This window comes from Cladophialophora bantiana, assembly GCF_000835475.1.
Source record: "Cladophialophora bantiana CBS 173.52 unplaced genomic scaffold supercont1.17, whole genome shotgun sequence".
In the NCBI taxonomy this organism is placed as follows: Eukaryota; Fungi; Ascomycota; class Eurotiomycetes; order Chaetothyriales; family Herpotrichiellaceae; genus Cladophialophora; species Cladophialophora bantiana.
This window is the reverse complement of record NW_015971591.1, coordinates 215,801-243,213: the sequence shown is the minus strand read 5'-3', so window position 1 is coordinate 243,213 and position 27,413 is coordinate 215,801. Positions and strand designations below refer to the sequence as shown.

At 52.5% G+C, this 27,413-nt stretch overlaps 12 protein-coding genes across 12 annotated transcripts; 5 read left to right on the top strand and 7 right to left on the bottom strand.

Moving 5' to 3' along the window:
- Positions 1-564: 564 nt before the first annotated feature.
- On the bottom strand, positions 565-1,617 carry Z519_10045 (uncharacterized protein; the record flags this gene model as incomplete). The annotated part of the gene is made up of 2 exons (XM_016767764.1): positions 565-1,066; positions 1,127-1,617. 2 exons carry the CDS (start codon positions 1,615-1,617, stop codon positions 565-567), a joined length of 993 nt encoding a protein of 330 aa, XP_016615862.1.
- A 1,169-nt stretch (positions 1,618-2,786) lies between these two features.
- Z519_10044 (uncharacterized protein) lies at positions 2,787-3,794 on the bottom strand (the record flags this gene model as incomplete). The annotated part of the gene is made up of 3 exons (XM_016767763.1): positions 2,787-3,459; positions 3,536-3,633; positions 3,684-3,794. 3 exons carry the CDS (start codon positions 3,792-3,794, stop codon positions 2,787-2,789), a joined length of 882 nt encoding a protein of 293 aa, XP_016615861.1.
- Positions 3,795-7,701: 3,907 nt separating this feature from the next.
- Z519_10043 (uncharacterized protein) lies at positions 7,702-8,817 on the bottom strand (the record flags this gene model as incomplete). The annotated part of the gene is made up of 1 exon (XM_016767762.1): positions 7,702-8,817. One exon carries the CDS (start codon positions 8,815-8,817, stop codon positions 7,702-7,704), a length of 1,116 nt encoding a protein of 371 aa, XP_016615860.1.
- A 503-nt stretch (positions 8,818-9,320) lies between these two features.
- Z519_10042 (uncharacterized protein) lies at positions 9,321-11,779 on the top strand (the record flags this gene model as incomplete). Its single annotated transcript, XM_016767761.1, has 2 exons — positions 9,321-9,339; positions 9,405-11,779. The coding sequence occupies 2 exons, from the start codon at positions 9,321-9,323 to the stop codon at positions 11,777-11,779; spliced, it is 2,394 nt and encodes a 797-aa protein (XP_016615859.1).
- A 1,158-nt stretch (positions 11,780-12,937) lies between these two features.
- Z519_10041 (uncharacterized protein) lies at positions 12,938-13,939 on the bottom strand (the record flags this gene model as incomplete). Its single annotated transcript, XM_016767760.1, has 1 exon — positions 12,938-13,939. The coding sequence occupies one exon, from the start codon at positions 13,937-13,939 to the stop codon at positions 12,938-12,940; it is 1,002 nt and encodes a 333-aa protein (XP_016615858.1).
- A 792-nt stretch (positions 13,940-14,731) lies between these two features.
- Positions 14,732-15,337, bottom strand: Z519_10040 (uncharacterized protein; the record flags this gene model as incomplete). Its single annotated transcript, XM_016767759.1, has 1 exon — positions 14,732-15,337. The coding sequence occupies one exon, from the start codon at positions 15,335-15,337 to the stop codon at positions 14,732-14,734; it is 606 nt and encodes a 201-aa protein (XP_016615857.1).
- A 488-nt stretch (positions 15,338-15,825) lies between these two features.
- On the bottom strand, positions 15,826-16,800 carry Z519_10039 (uncharacterized protein; the record flags this gene model as incomplete). Its single annotated transcript, XM_016767758.1, has 2 exons — positions 15,826-16,474; positions 16,532-16,800. 2 exons carry the CDS (start codon positions 16,798-16,800, stop codon positions 15,826-15,828), a joined length of 918 nt encoding a protein of 305 aa, XP_016615856.1.
- Positions 16,801-17,433: 633 nt separating this feature from the next.
- Positions 17,434-18,696, top strand: Z519_10038 (uncharacterized protein; the record flags this gene model as incomplete). The annotated part of the gene is made up of 4 exons (XM_016767757.1): positions 17,434-17,577; positions 17,662-17,770; positions 17,821-18,291; positions 18,338-18,696. The coding sequence occupies 4 exons, from the start codon at positions 17,434-17,436 to the stop codon at positions 18,694-18,696; spliced, it is 1,083 nt and encodes a 360-aa protein (XP_016615855.1).
- A 494-nt stretch (positions 18,697-19,190) lies between these two features.
- Z519_10037 (uncharacterized protein) lies at positions 19,191-20,900 on the top strand (the record flags this gene model as incomplete). Its single annotated transcript, XM_016767756.1, has 1 exon — positions 19,191-20,900. The coding sequence occupies one exon, from the start codon at positions 19,191-19,193 to the stop codon at positions 20,898-20,900; it is 1,710 nt and encodes a 569-aa protein (XP_016615854.1).
- Positions 20,901-21,595: 695 nt separating this feature from the next.
- On the bottom strand, positions 21,596-22,347 carry Z519_10036 (uncharacterized protein; the record flags this gene model as incomplete). The annotated part of the gene is made up of 2 exons (XM_016767755.1): positions 21,596-22,135; positions 22,219-22,347. The coding sequence occupies 2 exons, from the start codon at positions 22,345-22,347 to the stop codon at positions 21,596-21,598; spliced, it is 669 nt and encodes a 222-aa protein (XP_016615853.1).
- A 611-nt stretch (positions 22,348-22,958) lies between these two features.
- On the top strand, positions 22,959-24,341 carry Z519_10035 (uncharacterized protein; the record flags this gene model as incomplete). Its single annotated transcript, XM_016767754.1, has 2 exons — positions 22,959-23,035; positions 23,129-24,341. The coding sequence occupies 2 exons, from the start codon at positions 22,959-22,961 to the stop codon at positions 24,339-24,341; spliced, it is 1,290 nt and encodes a 429-aa protein (XP_016615852.1).
- A 338-nt stretch (positions 24,342-24,679) lies between these two features.
- Positions 24,680-25,492, top strand: Z519_10034 (uncharacterized protein; the record flags this gene model as incomplete). Its single annotated transcript, XM_016767753.1, has 1 exon — positions 24,680-25,492. The coding sequence occupies one exon, from the start codon at positions 24,680-24,682 to the stop codon at positions 25,490-25,492; it is 813 nt and encodes a 270-aa protein (XP_016615851.1).
- Between the last annotated feature and the right edge of the window lie 1,921 nt (positions 25,493-27,413).

The window sequence follows — 27,413 nt, the reverse complement described above, 5'->3', positions numbered from 1 at the left end:
CCTGGCATTCCCTGATCGGGCCACGGATGCCTTTCCGAGTACCTCGTAGTCTCGGCATTTACTTACGGCCGATGTACCGCAAGTCATCACTATTGACATATTATTGTCGTCGCCAGCTGAATAAAGCGGCTCCGTGATCTCGCATCTGCCATGATGATTTTCTGGGGGTTTGAGGCATTTTTTTTAATCTAAGATGAAATCCACATTTCGACATGGACTCCTGGAGAGTCGGCACGCGTGATTTTTCTCCTGGACCCAAGAAGTGGCCAAGTTAGGCCATGCAACCAGTGACGGGGATTATCCGCCTTGTCGTTTGGCCATGGCGCTACTATGCCGTCATAATATGAGATGAATTTGTCAGGGAGAGACCGAATATTCTATCGCTTATGCTGCCTCGCTCGTAAGTGCTCACCGGGTCAGATTCTCGAATGATAACCCCTTTTTCCCCGTCATCACAGCCACACGTGATCTCAGACCTTCTATGATTAGAAAACTTGTCGCGGAGGGGTGTGCAGGAAGCCTTGTTCAGCCTTGCGAGCATCGCTTAGGCCGCCTGGTGTTCCCCTATGCCTTCCAAGCTTTGTGGACGGTCTTTGCACCCCAAATTTGGCCGCGTTTGAGTATCACTTGGTTTCTCCATTCTGGCACGTTGATCGCATTGATGAAGCGGCTCGCTTCCACGCAGAAACCTGCTCGCGCTCCCCTTGCTGGAGTTTGTGCTGTTGCGGCGGCCTTGATATGCTTCCCAGTGTAGAACTGAAAGCAGGGTTCCGTGCTGAAGACGTCCAGGTGCAGTTTGGTCCTGGGATGTGATACGCTAATCAGCGGTTTGAGCTGTCTTGGGCGAGTATCCAGGGGGAGATATGATGTATCCGTGTCGATAACAAAGCAATGGTCAATATCCGGCTCTGTCGCACCCAGGACGAAAGGTTTATTTGCTTCAATACCCGGGAAATCTTCAATCGCCCCAGTCGGGATCAGCGCGCTATTCACCACCAAATATTTCGAAGTATAGAGCGTCACCACCGACCCTTCGATGGTGGGTCCATCACTCAGGTTGAAGTAGCTGTTCGGGCTGGTGTTAACAGGAGAGCTACCGTAAAAGGCCGCCCTAGACCAGACTCACCCGTGATTGGTGATGTTGACAACAGTCTCATCACACTCGTTCCCAATCAGCTCTACCTCATACTCTGTTTCAAGCACAGTCTTGGTAAGTCCACTTTCCTCCTCTGTCCAGGCTATGTACCAAACTCTCAGCTCCACGGTGCCGGGATATCCTTCCTCTCCATCGGGCGACACATATGTGAAGAGAACTGCTTCCTTTCCATTGCGGCTGACGGGTTGCGGACCATTGAACTTCTTCTTGCCCCAACCCTTTAAGCCTCCATGGATATGGGTAGGCCCTTCGTTTGCTGCTAGCTTGTACAACTTCCCGTTCAGAGTAAACTCGGCGTCCTTGATTCTGTTGGCCACGCGGCCAATGGTCTCACCGAAGAATGGTGAATCGGCATAGGGTTCAGGAGTGGGATACCCAAGCACGATGTTATGACCAGCCACTTTGAACTCCTGGATGATTGCACCTTGCGGGAGGAAAGAGAAGCCGGAGTCTGACGACATGACTGCGACTGACAGCGGCGGTCGACGTGGCACCGGCAGGACTCAGTATTGATCAAGGTAGAGTTGTAGTCGTATTGTCGACAGAGAGTGATGACAAGATAGTTGCATCAGCGTGCATAGGCCTTGGAGTCACGATAGGAATTTTTCAGTACAGTGACCTTCTGTCCAATAAAACAGGCGGGGGGACATACCTGATGCTGGCGCCCATTTACCCGGTTCAGCGTACCATAGGCTGAATTGAGCACGTTCAGCACGCTATAGGCCGTTCGAGTGCGGAGGGCGCTCTCTACCACATGATGGACAAAGGTACCTAGACAATCCCAAAGATAAACTGACATTGAGTTGTGATTGCAGCTACGGAGATGAAGTGCGTGCACAAGGCTGTTGCGGGGTAGGAGCCGCCGAGGTCATGACTTGTTCTCCTAGGTATGTAGGTTGCATCTCAATCTATTTTACGACGCCGTTTGCGACTCTATTTACTTTTTGAACCTGGGGTCCGTGTGCGATGAGATCGGGCATGAAGTGACGTTCGGAAAGAGCGGTCTGATACGAACAGCTTTCAGCCCGTGATGCTTTCCGACGTTAGAAGAACAGTGAAGATAATAATGGCAAAGTAGGCCCGCGCTTCGTAACCGAATTACAGCCTTGCTTGCATTATCTGTACTCACATGAAGAGATTGCTCTCCGCTCCGTGCATTAGTATATAGAAACGCATGGTGAGATATGCAACGAGGCATGCCAGCCTGCGTTGATCCTAGTCTCGCTGCCAATAACGAGTGCTATGACCACCCTTTTTCGCCATCGGCAGATGCCCCCCAGCTCCGTTCCCACCCGAAGCAGAAACCTGCCTAGAAAAACATGACCCGATCGAGATGTGGTATCATCATAAACTTGCCATGGTACACAACAAAGCCCCCTGCATGACGTAAAACCAGCTGTAGCTTCCACCCCACTAGCAGAAAGACGTGACCACCGAGGTCGTCTTTGGTGCCGCCCTGCCCGCCGGATGTCATTTCCGTAAGAAACACCCCCCCCCCCCCCAAAAAGAAACCAAGCGATCTGGGACAACCCCCACAAAAAGCCAAAACCTATTCGCCCGCTTTTGGATGCATTACAGTGATATGATCGTTAAACAGTCGTGTACTGGAGAAGGGGACCTCTGACGGCGGTTATGAAATCATATTGGTATTGAAATACCGTTGAAGATCTTCCTGGCCGGCCCAGTCTTTCATGGTCAGACAGGGGTTGATTGCGGCGGGGACGATATGATCTTGGAACATGGTCGGCGGAAACGAGTTCATGTCGATGGCCGAATCCATGATGGGAGACTCGAATTGGTTGATAAAATCCATGCTGTCATCGAATTCCGAGACGGGCGTGTTCCAACTGAGATTCGATTGGGCATGAGGATATGAGTGTGATTTGGTCGGGATCGCGCGTGCGTTCTGGGGGAAGGGGCTCTGGTTGGGGGGTGTAGGAGGGAACTGATTGAGGTTGAATGGGTTGGTGAAATTAGGCCGTTGGGCAACGGGCTCGTAGATGGGCGAGGGGGCGCTGCTGTCCGAGTGAGAGTCGTGGGAGGGTTGTCGTTGCATGAAGCCAGCACCGTCGGCAATCAGCTTCTGTTGCAGAACAGAAAGGTCCTCCTCGAAGGTCTCGCTTGTGTGACCATCTTGCTTCAAGGCTCCCAACCTCTCCAGAATGTCGTGGGTCAAGGGCACGCCGTTCGCCGACTCCTTCAAGGGTGCACCTATCCAACCTTGGCCGTTTTGAGTTCGCTTGTACAGCTCTTGCAGGCCGGCCACCAGTTGTGCTTGCTGGCTTTCGAGCATCTCTACGTAACTGTAGGAGTCCCACTGTCAGAAGGGCGGCTCTTCCTTCGGTAGAAACCACGTAAGCAATGCGCCTGGAAACTCACCCTTTGGGATAGACCTTGTCATGGGACTTCTTGCGCTCGCCAAAGACACAGATGGCATTGTCTGCTTTACAGCGACTACAGGGACTAGCACCATCGCACTGATATGGGTTAGTATATGTGGGAAAAGACGGGAGAGCAATGAACTGACCTTTGACTTTTTTAGCCGGCAGCGATCGCAGGCTTTGCATACGCGCTTGCGAATTCCGCCGTCCATCGGTGAAGAAGGTTCCAGGGGAGGGGTCATGATGGTAGCGCCCATTGCTTGTCTAGGTCAAGGGCTGTTGAGGCCAGTGGTATGTACCAACGACGGGTACTCCGTATAGTATCAGAACGGAAACCGAAGCCAGCAAAGGGAAGGCCGACGAGAAGAGAGACCGAGGCACGACAAGGATATTATATGAAGACAGGACTGTAGTGCCCCAAGAGCGAGGTCGGTCAGCTTATGAAGTCTCGTCGACAATAATATCCGCAGAGGAGTGGGTTTTTCAGAAAGCACAAGGTGAGAGGGAGGGCAACGAGGCATGAGGCATGAGGCCTTATATCATGGGTTACAGTTAGTAGCAGCCGTGTTCAGAGGAGGGCTGGGTTACTAAGAAGACATCAGTTAGCTGGATCCACCATGATGAGCACTGTGGACCGGGGAGTAGCTGTTTAACCCAAAAAAAAAGGTCAACTCAAGGGAACGAAGGAGAGCGGGCAAAAAGTTTGATGCATGCCCACGTCCCATGCTCTTGGTTGCCGTACTCGTACGGAGCAGCAACACAAGACAGACAAAGCAGAAAGAGGGCCATGTCGAGGGGTGGAGACGAGGCAGGCTAACAACTAGCAAGGGCAACAAGGGGTGTCCAGGATGGGTGGAGGGTGGAAGATGGTTTGGGTTGGATGATGACATGATGCTGGCGTGGATCGTGACCTCGACACTTGTTGACGCTGCATAGGGATTACGATGACAGCGGTAGTGGGGTTGTTGGCTGTTCGCCGTTCGCCGTTCGGGGCCTTAGCAGCAGCCCAGAGGTAGGCCTCCCCTCGACCCTCTAGGCACCAAACTAGAACCTGGAACCCTGGAGCCCTTACTCGGTACTGTTAAAAACCCAGGTACGACTGGGACCCTGTTCACCCTGTCCCGTGTGAACAACTGGCACACAACACTGCATACCGCTTCACTAACCCATTCACACTGTGCTTCCCGTCTCCATTATTCTCTATTCTTTTTGCCCTCGTCCAACCTTCTGCCCCCCCTCCTTCTCAGCATAACTTTCTGCTCCTGTTTTCCGGCCGTCGGAATTAAAACACCACCAGCGAACAAGACGAAAGGAAAAAGAAATGATTGCCCTTCCCGGCACTCGGCAGCTAAAATTCCCCAGCCAGCCAGGTCACAACCCAAGGGGCCACGGCCTAACACAGTAACCTTAGGCGCGACAAAAGAGCGAAGAAGCGAGACCGCTGTTCTGGACACACCACGACTTCCCCTTTCGTCCAAGGATGCGATTATGTGTGCGCGGAACCAATAGCCTCGTCTTCTGGGCTGCGGTGATTCGGCCACACCGCTGCGCACCTTTCATCCAGCTCGCCTCGCAATCTTTGCTTCTTTCTGGAGGGGCACGAGCATGGACCAAATACGTCATTGAGATCTCAGACAAGGACTGTGGTACTGGGTACTCGGTATACTCGGTCCCAGACCCTTCTTGCCCCTGATACGGAGAACAGTCCTGCTGCTTGTTAGCAAATTGAGCAAACTAGATATATTTGCGAATTTCCTCCGAAATACTATCACACGGCCGAAAAAGACTTTGGGAAACAAAAAAAAGACGCAGATCGGGGAGGGAAGAAGAGCGCTGCAATAATGCCTCTCCTCTCATGATTAGTTTTGCTAATATACGCCGTATGGGCTAGTACTAGCAAGGGAACCGTGGTATCGCAGAGTTTTTCCGGTAAGGTAATTGACAATTGCGCGTCACGCAGCTGTCTTTTGATTTAGGTTGTTTTTCCCTTCTTGTCCCAATTCTGCTTCTGTCCTCCTCATGCGCTCCCTCTCATCACTTACTACTGTCTTATCTCGCTCCCCGCCCCTAAGCTTTCGACGGCCCAAAACAAACTCTCACGACGATATGCAGCACTTTCAGCCAGAGCCAGGATGATCAAGAACAAGCCATCAGGGGGAAGATGAGGGGGGGTTTCTGCCCAGAGGAATGTTGGATTATTTCTTTGGTTGCGTCCTCGGATAATCATTGCTGACCATGTCTGCAGTGTGCAGCAGGGCGGAATCGTCGTGTGGTTTGCGCTTTGCTTGAATGATCATGACTAACCCCAGCCCGCTGGTCAAATCATCCATGGCACCACTACCCGTTTTGAGATATTCTTCTTTTGCCGTCTGTTTTAGTACTCTACTTGTTAGGCCATTAAATGGCCTGCTCCTGGACAACGGTCAATAACAGAGGACACGAACGAGGCACCCATCGTGCATTCGATTCGACGTCGACCTCGCCCGCCAACCTCCATTCAGGGAAAGAAGCCCCATTCTCCTTTCTTACCAGCAAGCACAAAGTCAAGCCACGCTCGTTTATTCTCACCCTTGGATTGCGTTGACCATCCTCGTCTCTTGCCTCCCCCGCATACCCGACTAGCCTCCTTCGTTGTTTGATAGCTACCCGTCAGATCATGCGCGTCGAGAAGGCATCACCACCACGTGGTTTTTAGGCCGGCGCATATTCTCCCCGTTCGGCTTAGTTGCTGACTATGCTTGTTCTTTCAGTAGTGTTGCTGGCGTCTACTGTGCAGTACTACCACCTGCGTCATGGCTGGCCCACAGGTACAATGTTGGCCCGCGCCGCTTGCTGCTGCGAAACACTTGCTCCATCTCCATTCTTCCGCAGGAATTCATCTCCCTGCTCTTCAAGCTTTCGCTTTGCGGATATCACCCGGGTTTCCTCTTGCGGCAGGTGTAGGCCCGCAATCTATTGGTCTCTGTGCTGTTTCCCATCTCGCAGTTGTCCTCCTGGCTAGGCTTTCGTTCGGTCCCGCACAGTGAACGGAACATCCCAGCTGTGGCTGCTTTGTACGAGGTACCGAGCAGCTTCAGCCCCTGCACCACAGTTCCAAGCACCTGAGGTATGACGTCGGTGTGGCTCCAACGTTGGATTCATATCTCGTTGAACATGCAGCAAACGTACTTTGCGGTTGCACCCGATTCTCAAGATCCCGACCCGACATGTGATCTCCGCCTTGAAACGTCGGCGGATGTTTGCACTCCGGTCTGAGCAGCAATATCTGTATAGATTTTGCAAATGAAATGTGGAGTCCGTCTCCTGCGCTTGAGGAAAAAACGTTCGTCCGCGGTGTGAGTGCACTGGGTCAGTCGACGCGCTCAATCGGCGATCCATTTCTACCGCATTGTGACGAGCAGCAGTTAGATGGCCAGTCTCTCCACAGATACCTATAACACGATCCCTTTCAGGACGTGTTCTCAATAGAGTTGGCATGGGATGCGTCTGGTGGCAGAATTACCAAAGCAAGGCAACAACTGACCTAAGCTGAACCCTGTGCTCCGTGGATTGGATATCGTCCAAGGGATGTCGGGAAATGGGGCAGGTATGTCCCAGCATCAACATGCCATATCCCCAACCGACGACGATCCTGATACGGCAAAGCCGCATTAATTGTTAGTTTCGTAACAATTAAGTCGGCCGCACCAGATACTCCAGTCTGCTGAAGTAATCGGCGTCGGTGAAGGCTGTCGGCACTCCACACAGCTAACTTCTTGTAGACTATACCCGGAAGGAGATCATGCAAGTCATGCTTCGAGATCAGTGCCGCGTGTTAAGACAGCTCACTCAGCATCGATCGCTCCAGCCACACGCCGGTGATCTGCACAGGATTCGTCGACCAGCAGCGTCTTTGCGAAACCAGAAGACTCGCTATGCTGTCGCTGTGCAACGATCTTCGCTCGGCGTACAACAATTCTGCTCACTGCCCGATAATCCGACATGGGTTGTCTTAGTTCCAGATTCTTGTTCGATAACCACGATAGTGAACTGTAACAGTTCAGCTCCAGATTGATAGACCCTTCACCTTTGGAATGGCTTCTCGGGTTCCTAGAACCGGAGCTCAAAGTAGTCAATGTACGAAAATGAGCACTGGGCTCTGGTTCGCCACGTAGAGCTCTGGGCTCATGCACCAACATACCACACCTCTACGCCGAGGACTTCAAATCGGCGGCCTTCTTCGCTTAGTGGCTCATTGCCAAAGGTAGGACATGATTCGCTGATGCCGTTGTTCAATTCATCGTCCAACCACAGGCCATAGTGCCCATCCCCGCCACCGATGGAGAGATAACCAGATTCGCAGTAGATCAGGAAATCGTTTATTCCACTGTAAGGAAATGCTTTGAACCTTATCCGATCAGGTGTTGAAGCGCCTGAGCGATCAAGAGGTGGCGCTAAGGGTGCGGACGGTTCCTTGGCGTCAGAAGGTTGTGGTAACGAGGTTGTTGATGCCGAGGGTGTTCGTCGCTCGCCTCGGATTGTGGTAAATCGCTGAAGGTTGGTGGTATCAGCACTGGGGGGAGGTGGCAATCCAGCCAACTCCAGCAGATCTTTTGAAGCAGGCTCTGTACTGGGGTGCAAGTTTGTAGACAGGTCCCTCAAGGTGGGCAATATACTTGCACGCCAGAGGAAACATTCACCGGTGCCAAAGTAATGAAGAGACGGCTTCGGCGCGTCCGAGAGATACGCACCGAAGACAGATCCATTTGTGGAAGATGCGGATCCATCTCTTACTACCAGCACATAACCTGAGCGCTGAGTGTAGGTCGACACGTGGGCGCAGTGTTCATACAAGGTCGCCAATGAGGAGCCATGAGCCTCTAGTGAATATGCCAACGTCCAATGATCAATGAGTTGAAGCCTTGGAGGGAGTAAAAGTCGAATCTCTTCGGCCAGTGACCGCGTCAAGAGCAATGAGCTCGCGGCTTTTTGGGACAATGAATGCCTCAGTTCAAGAGGAGTGAGGGGTGGAGGTTGGAAGGGAGAAGCAGTTCTTCTTGGAAGAGTGTAAACGCCTGACGATGAGGTTGAAAGAGTAGGGGCATCGAGAAGTCTGTTGACCGGGTTTTCGGGAGGTTCGGTCATTCGACGATAGAGGCTGGACACAACATGTTTGACTGGATATGCTAAATATGCGGCTGAATTGGGGTGGTAAGGATTGTCGGCTAGAGATGGGCGCGCATTCTTGCGCTGCGAGGAGGAATCTCGCTTCTCTGAGTTGGAAGCGTCTTTTGATGCCATAGGTAAATTAATAGTTTTAGAAGGAGTGAATTTGGAAGATTCAGACAGAGGGTGGTGGTGGTGCAGAGTACGAATTGTGAATTGTCCTGGGATACGACTCTGCGGAACGGAAGGGCCTGGCGTGACATTGGAGGATGTTGTTTCAGCCTTGTGCCTCTCTCGCCATTAGCCGCCCATCAGGCTGAGGCTGTGGAGTTACATAAGCAGTCCCTGTTGGTTGCCTGGCCGAAGCCTTGCCCATAGCAGTAGTGCCTAGGCCAGTTGCGTCATGGGGACATTCCTCAGTAACAGTCCAGTTTGCCTGCGGAACTGTTTATCTTGCATCTTTTCTATCCTTCCAACAACAATGGACTAAATATTCAACCACCGTTTGCCTGTCCTCTTGACGTCTGATAGCCATACTTCCAGAGTTCCCTCACCTTCCTGCCATCATTCCGAACCCTTTCGCTTCTGGACCAAAGTCCACTCGGCTCGTTGCAGCTTAGCTACCAGACCCCGCCATCATGTTTATGATCAGAAACGGTAAGATATACCCCTGCCTGTTGCCCCCTGATCGCGCCACAAAACTAACAAATGCCCTTCTGCAGTCAGCAAATATCTTTTCGGAGACAGTTCAAAGGAGGTCATTACAGAAATTCCTCAGGGCCAACTCTACCTCGTCCGTCCTCTCTCCCCCAAAGGTTACTCTGAACTCATCTACAAAGACGCTGTCGCCACCATCAGACGCACGGGGCAAGATTATCAATACCAGCTCGTTATACAGCGTGCGTATGAGGAGGGCGAGGAAGAACTTGCCGAGGACGACGAGGACGCAGGCGGTGAGGGTCTAGACAAGGACGAGAAGACCTTCCTCCTTGATCAGAGTCTACATTTCAGATCAGAAAAGCGGTCGGGCGGCGAAACGGTCTTAGCTTGGCGCGACCTAAGCGGTGACCCTGGAGATCTTTATGAATTTGTTTGTGACGCATCAGTCCAGGAAGAAAAGATTCACACTTTTCTTCTAGCTGCGATCGACTGTCAATTCGAGAGGAAATACCGGAGGTCTGCTCAGAAGGCTACAGAGGCTGAACTACAAGAATTCTACTTTGACTCAGACGACGCGATCCCCGCTGCTAGCTCGGTATCTGCGCCTCTCGACCCAAAACCAACATCCAAAGAATCGACAAAGAGAATGGCAAAGGATGTTAGAACACCGAAGACATCAAACCAATCCAAAGCGAGAGACACTGGTCCCACGGAAGCTCCACCAGCGAAATCCGCTCCAAGCTCTGGAGAAGTTCTCACCAAGCAAACCGGAGAGCTCCATCTATTCGACTTCGCGTCAGGAACTTTTGTCCTGCAAGATCCATCCGTAACCGCTGTTGTGACGGATCTCGGAGGCTGGCAATACTGGCTTCAAATAACGAGTTCTACCGGCAGGGAATGGCTAGGTCAGACCATTGTGCCCGATATCAACCCAGTCTTCAATTTCGACTACCTGTCTGCAATTTTCAACCACTACACCGAAGATGGCTCCGCTTACTCTTGGTTGCTACGATTCAAGGACCAGGAGGTCTTGGAAAACTTTCAAGAGGGAGTCATGCAGGCTTTGTGGGAGCAATTGAACGAGACGAAATGGTCAAAAGTGAAAGATCAGGAACGCGAATACGTCTTGGAAGCCTTCAATGACACGACTATGAATGATGCGAATGAAGAGGAGGAGAGGGAAGAGGAGGAGGAAGAAGAGGAGGAAGAGGAAGGAGATCGTCCACGAAGTGAACACTATGATGAGGACGAATCTGAGGATGATGTTGAGCTGGACAACCAAGACGGAAACGTCAATTCTCAACTGGCAGTTGGAACTAAACACGATCGATCGTTCGTTATTCGCGGCTCCAAGATTGGTGTCTTCAAACACCTGCCCAACAAACATCTCGAATTCACCACCAATATATCCAAGGTCGAGACTCCCAAGGGCAAGCTCTTCTCACCCACCAAGGTCATGCTGCACCAAGAGGACCAGAACATGGTGCTGCAAGACCCCAGTAATCCCCACTCACTCTATCGCATGGACCTCGAATATGGCAAGGTTGTGGATGAGTGGAAGGTCCACGACGACATTGCTGTAAGCAATTTCACGCCAGAAACAAAGTTCTCCCAACGGACGGCGGCGCAACCATTCATTGGTCATAGCAAGAATGCCCTCTTCCGCATTGATCCCCGTGTCTCTGGCAACAAGCTGGTAGAAGCACAGCTGAAACAATACCTCTCTAAAAACGACTTTTCCGCGGCTGCCACGACCGAAAAGGGGTACATCGCACTGGCATCCAACAAAGGCGATGTCCGACTCTACGACCGTCTCGGTATCAACGCTAAGACCCAGATTCCAGCCCTGGGCGAAGCAATTATCGGTCTGGACGTCAGCGCCGATGGTCGCTGGGTCCTGGGAACCTGCAAAACCTACCTCATCCTGATTGACAACTTACAAAAGGACGGCAAAAACGAAGGCAAATTAGGCTTTGAGAAACCCTTCGCAAAGGACTCCAAACCTCAGCCTCGCCGCCTCTGCCTAAGCCCGAATCATGCAGCACAGTTCCAACACGAAACCGGCCAAGGCATCTCATTCACGCGTGCCCACTTCAACACCGGTGTTGACAGCCAAGAAACTAGCATCATCACGTCCACTGGTCCTTTCCTGGTCACCTGGTCCCTAAAGAAGGTTCTCGATGGCAAGAAAGACCCCTATCAGATCAAGCGCTACGCAGCAGAAGTCATGGCGGACGATTTTGAGTTTGGCAGTGACAAGAACGTCATCTTGGCATTGCCGAATGAAGTGGATATGGTCAGTCGGAAGAGCTTCAAGAGGCCCACTAGGGAGAGTATTATGGGCCCAGCAGCAAGGGTTTCTGGGGTGGGGATGACGCCGAGGAGAAGCGGGAGGCAGAGTCATTTGAGAGACGAAATTGTGAATAGTCCTTACTAGACGACTGTGGAGTAAGGCCGCAACAGCGCGAGAGTGACGATGTGTTGTGCAATGTCGAGGCGATTTTCTAGATGGAATTTTTCAGTCCCAAGTTGGACATGGACAGGTCGGGGGGCGCGGGCGGACTCCTGTACGGATTGCTATGGAAGACCTATTCTTTCTCTCTTCTTTTCACCCCCTGCTTCTTTTTCGAGGCCTTCCAGCTACGATCTATGTCGGTTGATACCCCCACAAGCAGAAGGCGCGAATTTCAGACAACGGGCAGATGAGCATTGAGGATGACCCAAACATGACAAGGGGTTTGGATCGTTCCTCTTCCCTCTATCTACCTAGGTCTGGAGGTATGTATGTAGCTAAGGTAGTTGGGCTCTCTCCATATGTAGTTACGTTGTCTTCCGGCTATCTAAGATACTTGTCACTGGTCAGCCACCATATATTCGTTCACAAGTTGATGTACGATGGGGGATAGAAAGGCATAGTAAGTAGTACGTATGGAGACAAGACAGTCTGATTGGATATTACGTAGATGTCTTTATTCCCCCTTGGCTATAGAGATAGATTCTATGGTCGCGCGAAATAATAGACATAGTTTTGTTTCTTATTCTCTTCCCACCTCCTCCCTCCCTCCCTCTCCGGCACCGCACTTTGTTTTTGTTCTGCTTGAAATCGAGCCTTCAATCGTGCCATTGCGCTCAGGTTTTCTCTCCCCTTTTCACTTCTTCCTATTCTCTGGGGAGAAGGGCTTGCTGGTTCGGGTCTCTCGATGGTGGGGCACAGTCGATAAGGTAGGTCTGTGGTAACACTTCGACGTGAGGCCCGGTGATGGTGGTGGCATCGGAATCGATGGGGCCTTCTCGTCGGCTGCCATGTTATTGACGAGGTTCCCCCCACCTCTGCCTCCCCATGAACTTCTCATGTTGAGGTTCGTGTTTCACGGGCGAACTTGCTTCGCTATGCGTGAGTAGTCGGTCGTCCATCTGTTCCCTTGGGGAGCAACTTGGGTCCTGTATCCGGGGTTGTTGTGGCAATCGACGCGGCGTGTCGTTGAGTCTGAAGCTGTGAAGCACAAAGGCCTGGAAGGCTATGGCTGGAGCAGCAGACACTCGTGGAAATGATGGTGGCGCCAATCAGACTGGCGACCGGAATCGCTCAACTCATTCAACCCGAGTCTCCTTGCTCACCTGCTTTTAAATCCTCCTTTGCACTCTGCATGACTTCCGTACATTTGCGTCGCAGCTCTTCGACACCATCGACGCCGTTCCATTTGTCCAGGACTTCCGTAACAGAGCTGTATTCCCGCTCCGCGTCTTCCTTTTGTCCCTGATCAATCATTTGTTGCATTCGTACCGGCGCATCTAAAGCCCACCTGACAATCTCCTTTTGTGTCCTCTTCCGCCTTGCTTCCGTCAACTGTGTCGCCCTCTCTCGGCCTTCTCCATCTGGACTGAGCTCCTTCACAACCTTCAACAACCCATCCAGTTTGTCTCCCAGCCATGACACTCCGTCAAGCCCAGGAGTTTGCTCACCCTTCTGCCTGCTTAGCACAGTTGACCTGACGTCCTGCTCTTTATCCTTGTGCATCCCTTTCTGCATCTCCGCGATCGTACCCACCGCCTTGATCAGCTTACTGTAATTGTCATAAACCAATGCCTTCCTCTCGCCATCGAGTGTCCTAATTTCGCTGACCAATGCGCTCTCGGTTTTCAGAATGTCACGTAGACTGGCAGTCTTCAGGAGTTCAGAGACAAAGGTTTCGGTGTCGAAAGTCGGGTCGTCCAGGTGTGCAGTCAGGGACGAGGTTGCGGCCTCCGGGATGGCGGTGGAGGAGGTTACTGTCGTGGAGTCGGAGGTCGTGGATGTCACGCTCGCTGTGCGGCTTATATCTCGGTGCTCATAGACTGCGGTAGAAGGGGCTTTGGATTTGAGATTGTAGTAATCTCGGAGGGCTGCCCGGTTGCGTCTTTGCGCGGTCGATGGGGCAGCTGCTAGAGGGGCGTTTTGTTGTAGAGCTGGAGAAGAGGAAGCATTGTTCGCGGGAAGATCGACTGAGGGACGGACCGAAGACGAAGGCGTGCCACCTGGGCTGGGAATTGAAGGAGAGGTTATTCGCTGGACGGGGTTCGCTGGGGAGTCACTGCGCACCGGGGCGATGGTGGCCATAATACAGCTCAAGTCCGGAACAAGCACAACTACATGTTGTGGTGGCTTGAGAAAGAGAATACGCCATAGAGTGTGTGTTCACACAACGGTGGACGCGATATTCTCCGGCTAACCTACCCTGCCTGCCTTTGAAGTGAGGGCCCCAGCGCCCCTGGTTCTGTCAGCCTGGTGGCCACTTAATGAAGCTGAGGCGCTTGACACTAGCGATGGGTGTCTGCATCCCTGGGCCAGACTGAAGCTGGCGAAGAAAGGTAGCGTCGCGAGCGAATATGCCACCCCCTCTCCCTTCCCCCCCCTTTTCCGGGACAACACATTTCCGCAATGCTTTTAACGGGCCAGGAAAAGACGGGATCAAAGTCAAGTGTCGTAGACATGGCATCTAATTAAATGAACATGCATACTATTTTCAGGCTTTAGATCAGTATGCCAACCTCTGTCCCGAACCCTCTTAGCATAGGATCTATATAGGAGGCCACTAAGAGATGGAAATGTCTCCGTTCTAAGGTAGAATTGCATGAACTGAATGGGTCTCTCTATGCGGACTGGTCCAAGAGTGACGGAATGTCCGGGATGATACTTCGGCAATCCTTGGAACCAAGCAAATGGATTGAAGTAAGGCGCCAGGTGATTCTGGGAATTGATATTGATTCTTAGACCGAGTGAACCTTCGACACGGGCGTATTATCGCTCCGTATATGTGGACTAAAAGGGGCAATCAGCCTTGTCTTCTCCCCCCATTCTCGCTTGTAGTGCCTACCTCGACTCTAGCCTAACTACGAGGTACTTATAGTGTCAAGTCAGACCTGCGACCAGCTCCTCCACCGTCTTCATGGGCTTGTCGTTGTTCTCGCCAACATCCAGCGGCACGAGAATCCTACTGACCGCGTTGTACCCAGCCACCACGGTGGCCAGCTCCAATATCTCCCGGTTGTTGAAATGTGTCTTGAGGTCCTCGAAGGTGGCATCCTGCACCTTAACATCGACCGTGGCTTCATCCGTGTATTTCAGCACGGCCACCTCTTTCTCACTCAGTGCTGCTGCTGACTTCTCTTCCCCCACCTTCCCTTTCGGTGTGCCGCAGGCGACCTCCAACGCATCCGATGATAGACCTGCTTTCAACGCCAGCGCGGCGTGGATGTTCCACTCGTAGACGGCGCCGGTGAGGATTGCGACGCGGGAGATGGCAAGCTCGAGAAGGAACTGCGGCACGATGGTCTCGGTTCGTAGCGCACCGACGAAGGCGTTGTACCCGTTTGCCACGGGCGGGGAGTGCAGAAGCGTCAGGTCAAGCGGGATGAGAGGGCGCGGTTTCCGCCGCGCAGCGATACGGGCGTATATCTCGGCCACCGACGAGGGCGAGTCGGCAGGCGGGGTTGACGGCGCGTAGGGAAGACGCATGATGACTAGCTCTAATAGATGTTGTCGGGAGAGTCGGCCAGATAGAGGAAAAGGAGAAAGGTTGGAATCGAGGGCAGAAACGTTGATGTGCTTGCGGGGTTAGAGCGTACATTAAGTAGTCCGTGAATGATTCTCTGCGCGCCCGCACAAGCCGGGATCGGGGATTGTCAGATTGATAGTTACATGTTCAGAATGGAGGATCACAGTCCAGAAACGGGAAAATGGAAAACATAGTCAGATGAGAGCGCAGCGGCCCAAAGGAGTTCTGGGAAGAGTAAAAACACCCTTTGGGACAGGGAAAGTAAGCTTCAGGGATCGCTAATCAGTCGTGGTGATCATATATGATATTTTCATTTTTCGGTATGACTATGAGGCTCCGTCCACAGCGTCGAGGGCGTGCAAAAAACCCGCTCCCCCGTTCCAATCATGCATTTAAGAGAAAGACAAACACCAGAACCCCAAGTACAAGTAACCTTCGCGGAAGATGCTTAGAACACGGTATGAACCCAGCCGGCCTTCTGGCCAGGCTTCAGGGGAGCCAGCGTGACGTTGTACTCCAGATCCAGTTCGGCCTTCGGGTCGTTGGATGGCTTGAAGTCGAGCAACAGGTCGTCCTTGACGGCGCAGACAGAGTCACTGGTCACGTAGGGGTCATCCCGTGGATATAACTGGGTGGTGAGAGATTTGTAGCCGTCGGCGCTGATCATAAGATGGATATGAGCCGGTCTCATCGGATGGCGGTCCATGAGTTTCAGCAAAACGCCAGCTGGACCATCGGTGGGGAGCGAGTATGCGGTCGGGTGGTAGCAATAGTAGTAGTATTCGCCGTTTTCGTTGGTCCTGAACTTGCCGCGCAGGTTGTTGACGGACTGGTTGTCATCTTGGAAATCGTACTTGCCGTTCGCTGAGGCTTGCCAGATGTCCACAATGGCATTGGGAATGGGCTTGCCGGTCTTGTAATCGCTGACCACGCCGTGCATGCGGGTGAGTCTGCCGGTCGGGTATGGGTCTTGAATAATGCTGTCACCGAGCTCGCGGAAAGGAGCATGGGGGCTCCAGAATGGCCCCAGGATTGTGGACGACGTCGGGGTTTCATCACTGTCGAGCATGATTTTATTGGCTACCTCGTCGACCAGTCTAGAATGCAATGGTTAGCTTTCGAGGGTCTACATCGTCAAGGAAGTCTCCACGTACGATTCAATGCCGAGCACATCGCAAATTCGCTGTCCTTCGTTGCGCTTGGAATCGCTGATCTGGCCGATGGCGTTGATAAACTGGACGCCTCGCATCCATTCTTCAGGCGAAAGCTCCGTTTCGCGGATGAAGTCGTGGAGATGGCGGATCAAGTTTCCCAGGACAAATCTGGCTCGCTCAGGGGTCTTGGGACCCATGGCCTGGATGAGGCTGTCGGTGAAGTTGGGATCATATTTGTGAGCTGCCGTTCCATTCGTCGTCCCGTTCATGTTGCCGGTGTAAAGGGTGTATATGTGTATGTGGAGGGAGTGAGTGTGTCGTATTGAGCGAGAAGGAGAAATCGAGTCACACAGCACCAAGACGAAGACCGCTGGTTACAAGACAAAGGTTGGACAAGGGAGAAGTGAAGTGGACGTAAGCTGAGAGGAGTGAAGTAGGCACGAAGACTCCTGCCATTTCCAGGGCCATGGTGGCAGTATATATAAGGCAGCGACAAGCGGCTCTTGACGTCGTTCAATCCTCCCTTCCCCTCCACGATTTCGATCCCGGAGAACCCTTTCGTTCTCGGAATCGAATACTTGCACGCGCTGAACCAATTACCAGGGTGCTAAGTCTAAGCAGGACGGCACCCACGGCAAGAGGGTCGTTCTCGTGTCGGCAAGTTCGTGCCGCCTCGCGCTGCGTGCCTGGAAAGTTGCAAAAAGTCGGTAGTTGAAGTGCTGCACGAATCGAGTTCTTCCCGGCAATCAAATTCGGCATCTCCAAATTTCTCGCTTTGCGGGTTGTCCGGGGCTGATTTCGCCACATCCATCCCCACGTCGATCGCCAGGCTTGAAATAGCCATGTGACTTGGCGAGTTGGGTTCTTCAGAATTGGGCACAAAGGTGTCTTGGGTGTCCAAAATGAAACACCATCTGATGATAGGGACATGGACACCGCCGGGCGCGATTTTCACAGTCGAGTTCGACGATGAAGCATGGACCCTGACTTTGGTCAAGAAAACATCCATTCCAGTGGATGAGCCGATATCATGGATGACATTCGATGTGAGTACAAAGTACACCAGAGAGATGGCGGGTGTCGGCCCCCCTCGGATTTTGCTCTACTGACAACAACAACCCTCGGAGCAGCATGCGCGGCAAAATATCTACGGAGCTTCGATGAAGAAATGGTCTTGTCATGCCGTCAAAGCACCAGATAACATCTCACATGAGGTTTCGTTTCCGATGAATCATGATCGTAGGTTGGCCATCTTGCTGCTGGCATGATGCCGGGCTGACGACGGGCAGCTCGGGCTCAGAGCGCCGACACCAGGACGAGAGCGATATTTGTGCTGGCAGCCAAGAAGCCGCCCTATTGCGTCTATGGCAATCCATTCTACGAACATGCGGGCTACGGTAACGTCTTCTCCGTAGACGACAAGGGCAAACTCGACAAGAATATCCAAAACTACGAATACAGCGAGCAATCTGCCATCCATGGGATGGTCTTTGACCCGACAGAGACCTATCTCTACTCCGCCGACATGTGGGCCGACAAGATCTGGACGCACAAGAAAGCGAGCGATGGCACCCTCACCTTGGTCGGCAGCGTCGATGCACCCTCGGCTGGCGATCATCCTCGATGGGTGGAGATCCATCCCAGTGGACACTATCTCTACGTGCTGATGGAAGCCGGAAATCGGCTGGGGGTCTACGTGGTCGACGAGAAGACACACCTCCCCGTCTTCACGCAAAACCTCTATCCGCTTGTTCCTCCAGGTACGCGCCTGATTCGCGCCATATCATTCGGGCTAATAAGAAGCAGGTGTTCGAAATCTCAAGAAGATGTACCGATCCGACGTGGTATTTTGTGCGCAGAGTGGGAAGTATCTCTTCGCAACCGCCCGGTCGAACTCATTCAGCGTAACGGGGTATATCAGCGTCTTCAAGCTTGGACCCCAGGGCCAGATTGAGAGACAGTTATGTATCAGCCCGACGCCCAATAGCGGAGGCCACTCAAACGCGGTGAGTCCTTGTCCTTGGACCGACGAGTGGTTGGCTTTGACGGATGATCAAGACGGATGGGTAGAAATCTACCGTTGGCACGACGAGTATCTTTCCAGAGTCGCTCATTTGGACATCAAAGAGCCCGGCTTCGGCATGAATGCCATCTGGTACGACTAGTTCGAGACTTCTCTCTGTAGCATCCTGTACCGCATACGCTCTGTTGCACGCATAAATATGGAAGAAAACTCGTTCGCGCTTCTCGTTTCGCTCGTGGCGGATAAAAAGTCTTCCGCTCCAGCGTCCCACAGCAATGTTTAATGCCAACATCAGCCCCGCCGCGGCCATCTTCCGATGCAGTTTGACGTGGTTACGTACTACGGAGGACCGTAGGCATCGAAGATCGGCAAATACTTCGCACTCTTCACGCACACTTGCCGTGACCATCTCGAAGATTTTCTTAGATTGTATTGCCTACTTGTAAATGTCCACAGGTTCTCTCTGGAAAAACACTTGAATGTGTCTGTGGTGCCACTTGAATCACGAAAAGGGCCAAGGCAGAGTAAATTACCGCTACATACCCACGGTCTCGCCACGGGCGACGTGGAAGCGACAGTTTCTCACTTTGTGCCGGTTCGGTTTCAACTGGCAACGGGTCCTTGTGAGTTGCCGTCATGCTCTCCTCAAGCCCCGTTCGCGGGTTGCTGTTCGTGACTATGCAACCCAAGGAGACATTGTCGCTCGATCTCTTCCATGACTGGTACAACAATGAACATGGACCCAATCGAACCCGCCTGTCGTTCATGCCGAATGGGTTTCGATATCGAGCCACAGACTTGCCAGGACCCAATGCCGGCACTCGCGCCCATCCCGAATTCCTGGCCATCTACGATGCCACTGACATGCACCAATTCACCGAACAGCCATACCAGTATCTGCGAGCACCACCCGGCAAAACGCAGCGAGAAATCGATGTGATGGCCCAGATCTGGGTGGATCGGTTGACGCTGGATTTTGTCGGCGAACGGGTCAATGACAAGACCTTCGTGAAACTCGAAGCGCCAGAACATTTCCAGGAGAACGAACAAGGGAATGTCCTGACCACACTCAGATTGCTCCTCGCTCCGGACCAGGTCTCGAGCATTGGGGACTGGATCCAGACCACTGTCCTCGCAAAGGCGCAAGACATCCCCGGCTGGAGGAGGACGTCGTGGTACAAGACGTCCTATCTCGAACCACGCGAAGACGGACAAGTCGATTTTGTCCTGATCAACGAATTCACGCCGTCCACCAACCCCAAGGCATTACCCTCCACATTCGAAGCGCTACCCGTGGACGTTTCGGAGAGCAAGGCACGCACGTATGAACTCTTCTATACCTTTGGGACCGCAGCTCGCCACCTGGCAATCGTCGCACCGTGGACATCGCCAGACGGAGTCACCAAGACGCTCCCAAACATTTCACCATACGGCTCGGCGATAGAATCGACGGTCACCACAGGCGACGGCGCAGTCCTGCCCTTCCGCCTCGAAGGCAGCTCCGACCCCAACGCCCCGGTCCTCGTGCTGGTCAATTCGGTCCTAACGACCTGGGGCATCTGGGACACCTTCCTCGTGCACTTCTTTTCTCGCCCGCAAAATCAAAAGTACCGCGTCCTCCGGTTCCTAGCCCGTGGGAGGGTCATCCCCAGCGGCACGACAAGCCCCGTGACTGTGGACCTGCAGGCGTCCGACGTCATCCAGCTGCTGGACGCCCTGCGCGTTCCTCAAGCGGCGGGCCTCGTCGGCGTCTCCATGGGCGGCGTCACCGCTTTAGCAACGGCCCTCCAATACCCGTCGCGGATCAAGGCCTTCGTCGCGTGCGACACGTCTGCGAAATCACCCGCCGGCAACAAAGACACTTGGGGTCAGCGGATCGCCGTGGCCGCGAAAAAGGGCACCACACTCCGCCTGGCGTCTCTGTTCGGCGACGAGTCCTCGGACGCCAGTCCGCAGGCCGTCGTGGGCGAAGAACTCGCCGAAATGACGGTGCGGCGGTGGTTCGTGCCCGAGTCCTACGACAATCCCGAGCTCGTCCCGGAAATCGCCCGCGTCAAGCGCATGGTCTACTCCAATTCGCTGCCTGAGTTCCGTCGGGGCGTCGAGACTCTGTTCAACTACGACTACACGGGTCTCCTGGCCGGGCACAAGGGCCGAGGCGCCTTCTTAGTCGGTGCCGGCGACGGCGTGCTGCCAAAGGGCATGGAGAAGCTGTCGAAGGAGCTGGGCTCGGCAGAAGGGAGAACGGCTGTTTTCAAGCTCGTCGAGGGCGCTGGCCATTTACCCATGGTCGAGAAACCGAAGGAGGTGGCTGACTTTGTGGGAGACTTTTTGAACGCTCCTTAACCCACTAACTTGAACTTTAGACCCGACAAAGTTGAATATACGGACCAAAAACATATTCTGACACATATGCTTTCGCAGATACACGTCTTTGGCCACAGTCTACTGTTGATCGAGCATCGACTCCGATATCCCTAGGAGCGTGCGTGGATCGCGTTGGAGTACTATCCGATACAATGCTTGAGCCGTTGGACTTGATGTGCAGTTTCGCCAACAGGACCGTAGTGTCCATGGATTTCGCCCTTTTAGCGGTATTTTTTCAAATTCACCAGTCGACAAAACGCCAAAATATCTTGTACAAGATCGCTCTTTTCCAAGATCTTCCGGCAACATACTAGACCCGGTTGGAGTCAATTTTGTGCGCTTTCTGGCAGAGAGCGGATGAGAAACATGGGCTTGTTTTGGTTTGAGCTGAACCACTACCCGGCTCCGTATATGGATTACGCAGGTACCCATATTAATACTCGAGAACGAAAACCCTATTTGCCATATACGGTTTTATCGCCGAGGGTCAGCGAAGGCCGCTTTAGCCTGAGCTCCAACTGAGCCATTAGCTGACCATGACTGAGCGCTTCCTGAGCGAAGACCAAATTATCTTCATATTAGGAATACAGTCTCAAAGCGATAAACTAATTAAAGGATTCATTATCGTCCTCAGCACGCGGTAGCATCTTTTCACTAAATACATATATAACAAGCTATCTACTAGCAGCAGCTACAGCCTCCCTGTCAGCGGCCAATATCTTCTGTATGGCTGGCCTATTCATGCAGCGGTCCCACCAAGCACTCACAGCTTTGCGACTGAGGATGACATCTCCATACCCGCACGCGAAAAGTCTTTGGATCAGTGGAATGTAGTAGATATCCGTGAGAGTGAAGTCATTTCCAGCCATGTAGTCTTTGTGCTGTAAGAGACGTTCTGCAACATCGAAAAACATCTCGACCGACCGCAGTGCATCTGAAACAACGGCCTCATCGGGAGGCAGCCCCATGAATTTTTTGGCAAATTTCTCAAATGCGATTCTACCTGCAGGCTCAGTGAAGTAGAGCATTTCTGCGGACTGCGCCTGGTCGAACAGCGCCGTAGCTTCGACGTCGGAGTCCGAGGGTAGAAGTGGAAAGGAGTACTTCCTTGCGAGGTATTTGCAGATTGCGCGACTCTCGTAGAGAGTGAACCCTTCAGGGAAAGTTATGACGGGTATTTTACCCCACGGGTGACGTTTCAAGTTTTCTTCGGACTGGGTGCAGCGGCGTTAGCGATATACAATTTGCTCGCGCACGGAGAAGCGGCGACGTCTTCCAAGAGAAACGGTTCACACACCTTCTGCTCCCCTTTTTGAAGGTTGAGAAGCACGAGTTCGTAATCCGTGAAGCCACCTTCGGCGAGAGTCAGGCGGACACGATCGGTGTTGGTCGAACCGCGAGAGCCGTACAGAGTAAAAGCTGGCATTTTTAAGCTGTGCAGTAGTTTCGACACGAATCCAGGGCTGTTGGTGATGAGCTTCGACATGTGCAAGTACTCATTTCGAGAGGGATCGGGCCAGCTACTCAATATATAAGCCGATCGAGACAAGTTGGGCCTCGTAACACAGCTATGAAAATCGTGTCAGTCGCAGGAATGTGGAGCGGTTCAACAAGACCTAGCTGGACGATCGTATCAGTCGCAGGAATACGGGATGTGCTAGGAGAAGGCTAAAGGATGAAGCCCTTCTGTGAAATATGGCAGGCTGCTAGTGATTATGGCTTTAACTGTAGCCTCCCAGGCCATTTAGATTGAGCTGCTTCGAATATACTTTCATGTCTCATTTCACACTTCCAACAGCACGTACGGTTGGTGGGTTCGCTCTCGCTACCCAATCGAGCTAGCGCCGAGGCCTGCTCCTCAGACCTCAACAACACGCTTGGCACGAAGCGAAACCGACTTGCCTTCCTCATAGTCTCGGTGATGAATTAAGTTGCATCATTTGATTCATCTGCTCGGATTTCTTGCTTGCTACGATTCTTCCTCTCGTCTGGAGGGTGCTGTGCGACAAGCGTGAATGTCCCAGCCCCCGCCCAACGATGGCCAGAAGCCTTGTCACTCGCAAACGGTACATCCAATGTAAAACCAAGGTGAAAACTGGTTGTGCAACCTGCAGGTCAGTGCCAAATCCCATCACCGGTCTACACCCCAAGACTGAAAATTTAGACGGGAGGTCAGCTCTGCAGTGATTGTGCTCACTCAGCAATAGAAGAAGGAAGGTCAAATGCGACGAGAACAAGCCGTTTTGCCGAAAATGTGTCGACACTGGTCGTACTTGCGACGGCTATGAGTCTCCCTTTAGATTTTTTACGAGTCAGACCATCAACAGCGCTCATGCTGGCGGCACCAAGTCAGGTATTGGCTTACAGGGCATCCGGCCCCTCTTAACTGAGATCCTCCCTCAGGACATCGACCTTCTCAATCGTTACTTCTCAACCAAAACTATGTTCGATGTGAAGCTGGACTGTGATGAAGAAGCCAGGCAAGTCCTCCAAGCCAGCTTGAGTGATCCGCCTATACGACACGCAGTCTTGTCTCTCCGAGCTCTTCGGGAAGATCGCGAGACGTCCGGAGACGTTCCAGCGTCTGTCGCGCAGCAGACCCCGAGCTATGACTATGGCCTCCAGCAATATTGTATGGCTTTGGGGGGTCTTGCGTCTAACATGTCGTCTCCGGGCTCCACGGGGTTGAAGTCGGCATTACTTTGCTGTCAGGTCTTCATCAGCATTGAGCAAGTGCGGGAGAATTACGCTGCTATGGCCCAGCACATCGTTCGAGGACTCAGGATCATGCACGAGTACCGGGCAAGGCCAACTTTTGTTGCCGCGGATAAATTGGTGCCAGCACACCATGGCCAACTACCCTTCCTGGATGTTTTCATCATCAAGCTGTTTGCTGCACCATGCAAGTTCGCGGATCCTCCAGCAACTGTCGATACAGGCGAGACGACGGTGTCTGAATGTTTGATCTCGTCTCATCAGCACCCTGTTGAATCTCGCAATCTTCGCACGATCGCACCTGACATGCGGACAGAGCTTACAAGGATCGCTGCATCGACGCTTGAATTCCTCGGCAAAGTGTCACAAGTCGAATCGGTGGGACACGCTCTTCGACTCCTATCCGAGAAGGCAGCTCTACTGGACTCCTTAGAATCGTGGCTTATTGATCTTGAACTCATTCAGACGGAGATCAGACCTCCTGGCCCTGAACTTATTTCAGTGTCTTTCATGCGCTTCTTTCATCTGATACTGAAAATCGTTCTCCTGGGGGCACTAGACTCCTCACCAGATCTTTATGCCAAGTTGCGGACCGAGAACGAACGATTGCAGGGCGTAGCTCACCATGTGGGCGAAAGAGTAAAGGCTTATAGAACGTGCAGTGGGACTAGAAGTGGTCGAGGGGAGCGATCTAAAGTAAGCTGATGTTTATGGCAAAGTGGCGCAATCTTTACGAGCCACGCACCTGATTCCTGGTCTTTATTCACACTCAGTGGAATCCGCGAAATTCATAGCTAACAAGTCGAGTGGGAGAAAGCCGGCGTCGCTACCGAACGCTGTAGGACAGAGACTCTGCACACCTCATTCATGTATCACGCTCTCACAGCCTCAATAACGCCACCTAGCGCATTTCAAGGTGGAATGAGGAGGAACGAGTCGGTCGGCGTGCGTGCATAAGATTGCACGCAGCTTCCATTCAAGTATATAGACCGAACAAACCAATCAGCGGCACCCTGTCTCTGGATCGACCCCCCATACCGACCATGGTGGTCAACTTCATAAATGGATCCGCAACCCCGTCGCCCTTTGGTAACGAAGCCTCTTCGTCTCCCCACAAGATTAAGCAAACGAGGACTCAACGGTGCCTCTCGTCGTCGAAAGCCATGCATTTCCTCCTCCTCGGCGCCACTGGACGGACCGGTCAGCACGTCGTATCTGAATTACTCTCTCAAGGTCACACAGCGGTAGCCCTCGTGCGTACCTCTGGCAGCCTCACCGCCCGACCTGGCCTCACCGTCGTCATTGGCTCGCCACTATCGAAATCCGACCTGAAAAGCGCCCTCTACGCGGCGCCTTCTTTAACACCTTCTGCAGCGATCATCACCTTGAACACAGTGCGCCAGTCCGACAGTCCTTTCGCGCCTCAGGTCTCACCTCCTCGCTTCCTGGCCGACTCGTGTGCCAATGTTTGCGAGGTTCTGGACCATGCCGCCATTTATCGCATTGTCGTGATGTCGACAGCGGGTGTCGGGGATTCATGGACTGAACTACCGTGGCTGACCAAGGCATTCATGGGGTGGACCAACATCAAGCACGCACTCGAGGATCACGGCCTTGTAGACAAGGAGATTCGGCTGACGAAGATGGATTGGACTCTTGTGAGGGCTTCGAGGCTGCGATTCGACGATCTGATGCAGAAGCCGACCGACAGGAAGAGGGACGTGCAGACGCTGGGCAGTAAGGGTGACGGAATGCGCTTAACCGACAGCGTAAGTGTTGCTAGTGTGGCGAGATTCCTGGTCAAGGTTGCGGTCGACGGGCTCTTCATCAAAAGCGCAGTGGTCGTGAGGGATTGACGCGGCCGAGGAAGTCTTGGAATGTGCGGTTCGTGGGGGATTGCTGCAGATGGAAGAAAGCTCGATTCGCTGGCATAATCAGTGAAGGAAGCGCTGGTAGGTAGCATAATTGGAGAGCTTGGAATCCTCCCGTTACTAGAAAGTGACGAGTGCTAGTGTCAAAGCTGTCCATACAGAAGCCACCCTCAGACGTTGCTGGCAGGAACGAGGCTGAACGGTTCCAGGCCTAGGACAATGCGCACGGCAATCGACATCTGGCCATCGAGAAACGCCTCACCTAGTAGAAATAGCCCACTTGTACCTCGTCTTCCATAGCATTTTGTGTTTGTCGCTGTGAGAGTCATCGTTTCCCACCGTGCAGCGTTTAAGTACACTGCTTGTAAGATGGTGCTTGCAGCTTAAGGGGAGAGCTTTCCGGTATCGGGTGCAGTAAGCAGATCGTCCAGTTGAACAAGTGGCCAATACTGCAACCTGAGCAGGATTGGCAGATGGAAGGTGAACTTTACAACTACTAAGGAGCCGCTTTCAGGTGTTTCAGATTACTATTAACAGCCTATTGAACTTTTTGCTAGCAAAGTTGTATACTCTCCAAAAAAAAAAAAAACAACAAAAATCAGCATAATAACGCACTCAAGTCCTTACGGCCGTTACGCGACCAACACATCCGTCTCTTTTACCTCTTCGCCTTCTCCCTCTTTGTTTCCTTCCCCTTCGCCCTCCTCTTTCTGGATTGACTTGTGTCCTGGAGTTCAAGGCAGAGCGTGATGTTAGGCTTGTTGACTCGGAGTGAAACGGAACTGTGTCTACGTGATTGATTTCGTTCTGTCAAGTTTGCTCGCTATCTGAGTATCCCCCATTTTAGCGATTTCTTTGGGTGACAAAAGTCCCCCCCTGAAGATCCCCCTGACCGATCGCATGAACGATGGGGTTGATCGTTCTGGCAATGGCTAGTAGAATGACCATCAAACAAGGCTGGTTGGTAATCAAGAGGATCGCTGCCACCTTCCGTCTTACCGTAACACGGTAGCCGCCGAAGTGACCAGTTCAAGAACGTCATGAAAGGGGCGGACTGGGATTCCCTAGCATCTTCAATGGGTCCTATTGTCTGAAGTTGACAAAAGTTGGTGTTGTGGTGTAGAAGAAGAGAGGAATGACCCCAAGGCTTTGGAAGACTCCGGGAGTGCCTAGTGATCGCTCAGGAAGTATAAGGTGAGCGGAGGGTGAGCAAAGCGGCGAGCGGCTAATTAGATGAGGACGAAGGAGGGTACATACTTGGTACGAGGTACAAGTAGGTCTTTTGCATGAGACTGCCCAAGTCCACACAGTCACTTGACTTCGCACCACTCTCAGAGAGAGAAAGTTCACTGTTGGAGTTGGCCCCCACAAGGGCAAAGTTTACCCGCCGTGGAACACCCTGGGACACCCTAGTAAACTCAGCCAGACGTGTTTCATCGAGTCCCGGCCATATCGCTATTGTCCTTGGGCTGCTTCGATCGATCGACATCGGCGGAAAGGGTAAGATGCCACAATCCTACATCTCAATATTCGATTCCTCAAAGGTCTATAATAATACAAATCTCGAAAAAAGACCAGCTGGTGAGGAAAGGGCAGTCAATTGTCTGGAATGAAATTTGTGCGACACCTCTACCCAGTACTAGGTAGGCGCACAGCGAACACAAACCCTGACGATCGACAAGCCAAGAGACAAGGTTCTGACCTGCCAATTTATAGGTGTTGCTTGTCCAGGCTTGTCTGTAACAACGGTCTGAAATGGCAGGTATACTAGTCTTGACTAGTCCTCGTATTCGGGTTTGGCCATTGAGTTGACCTGTTATTGGTCGACACTTGATCACATCAACGCCCTGCAATATTTATTAGGTAAGGGACAGTCCGAAATATGCTTCATGGGCATTTGGAGTGA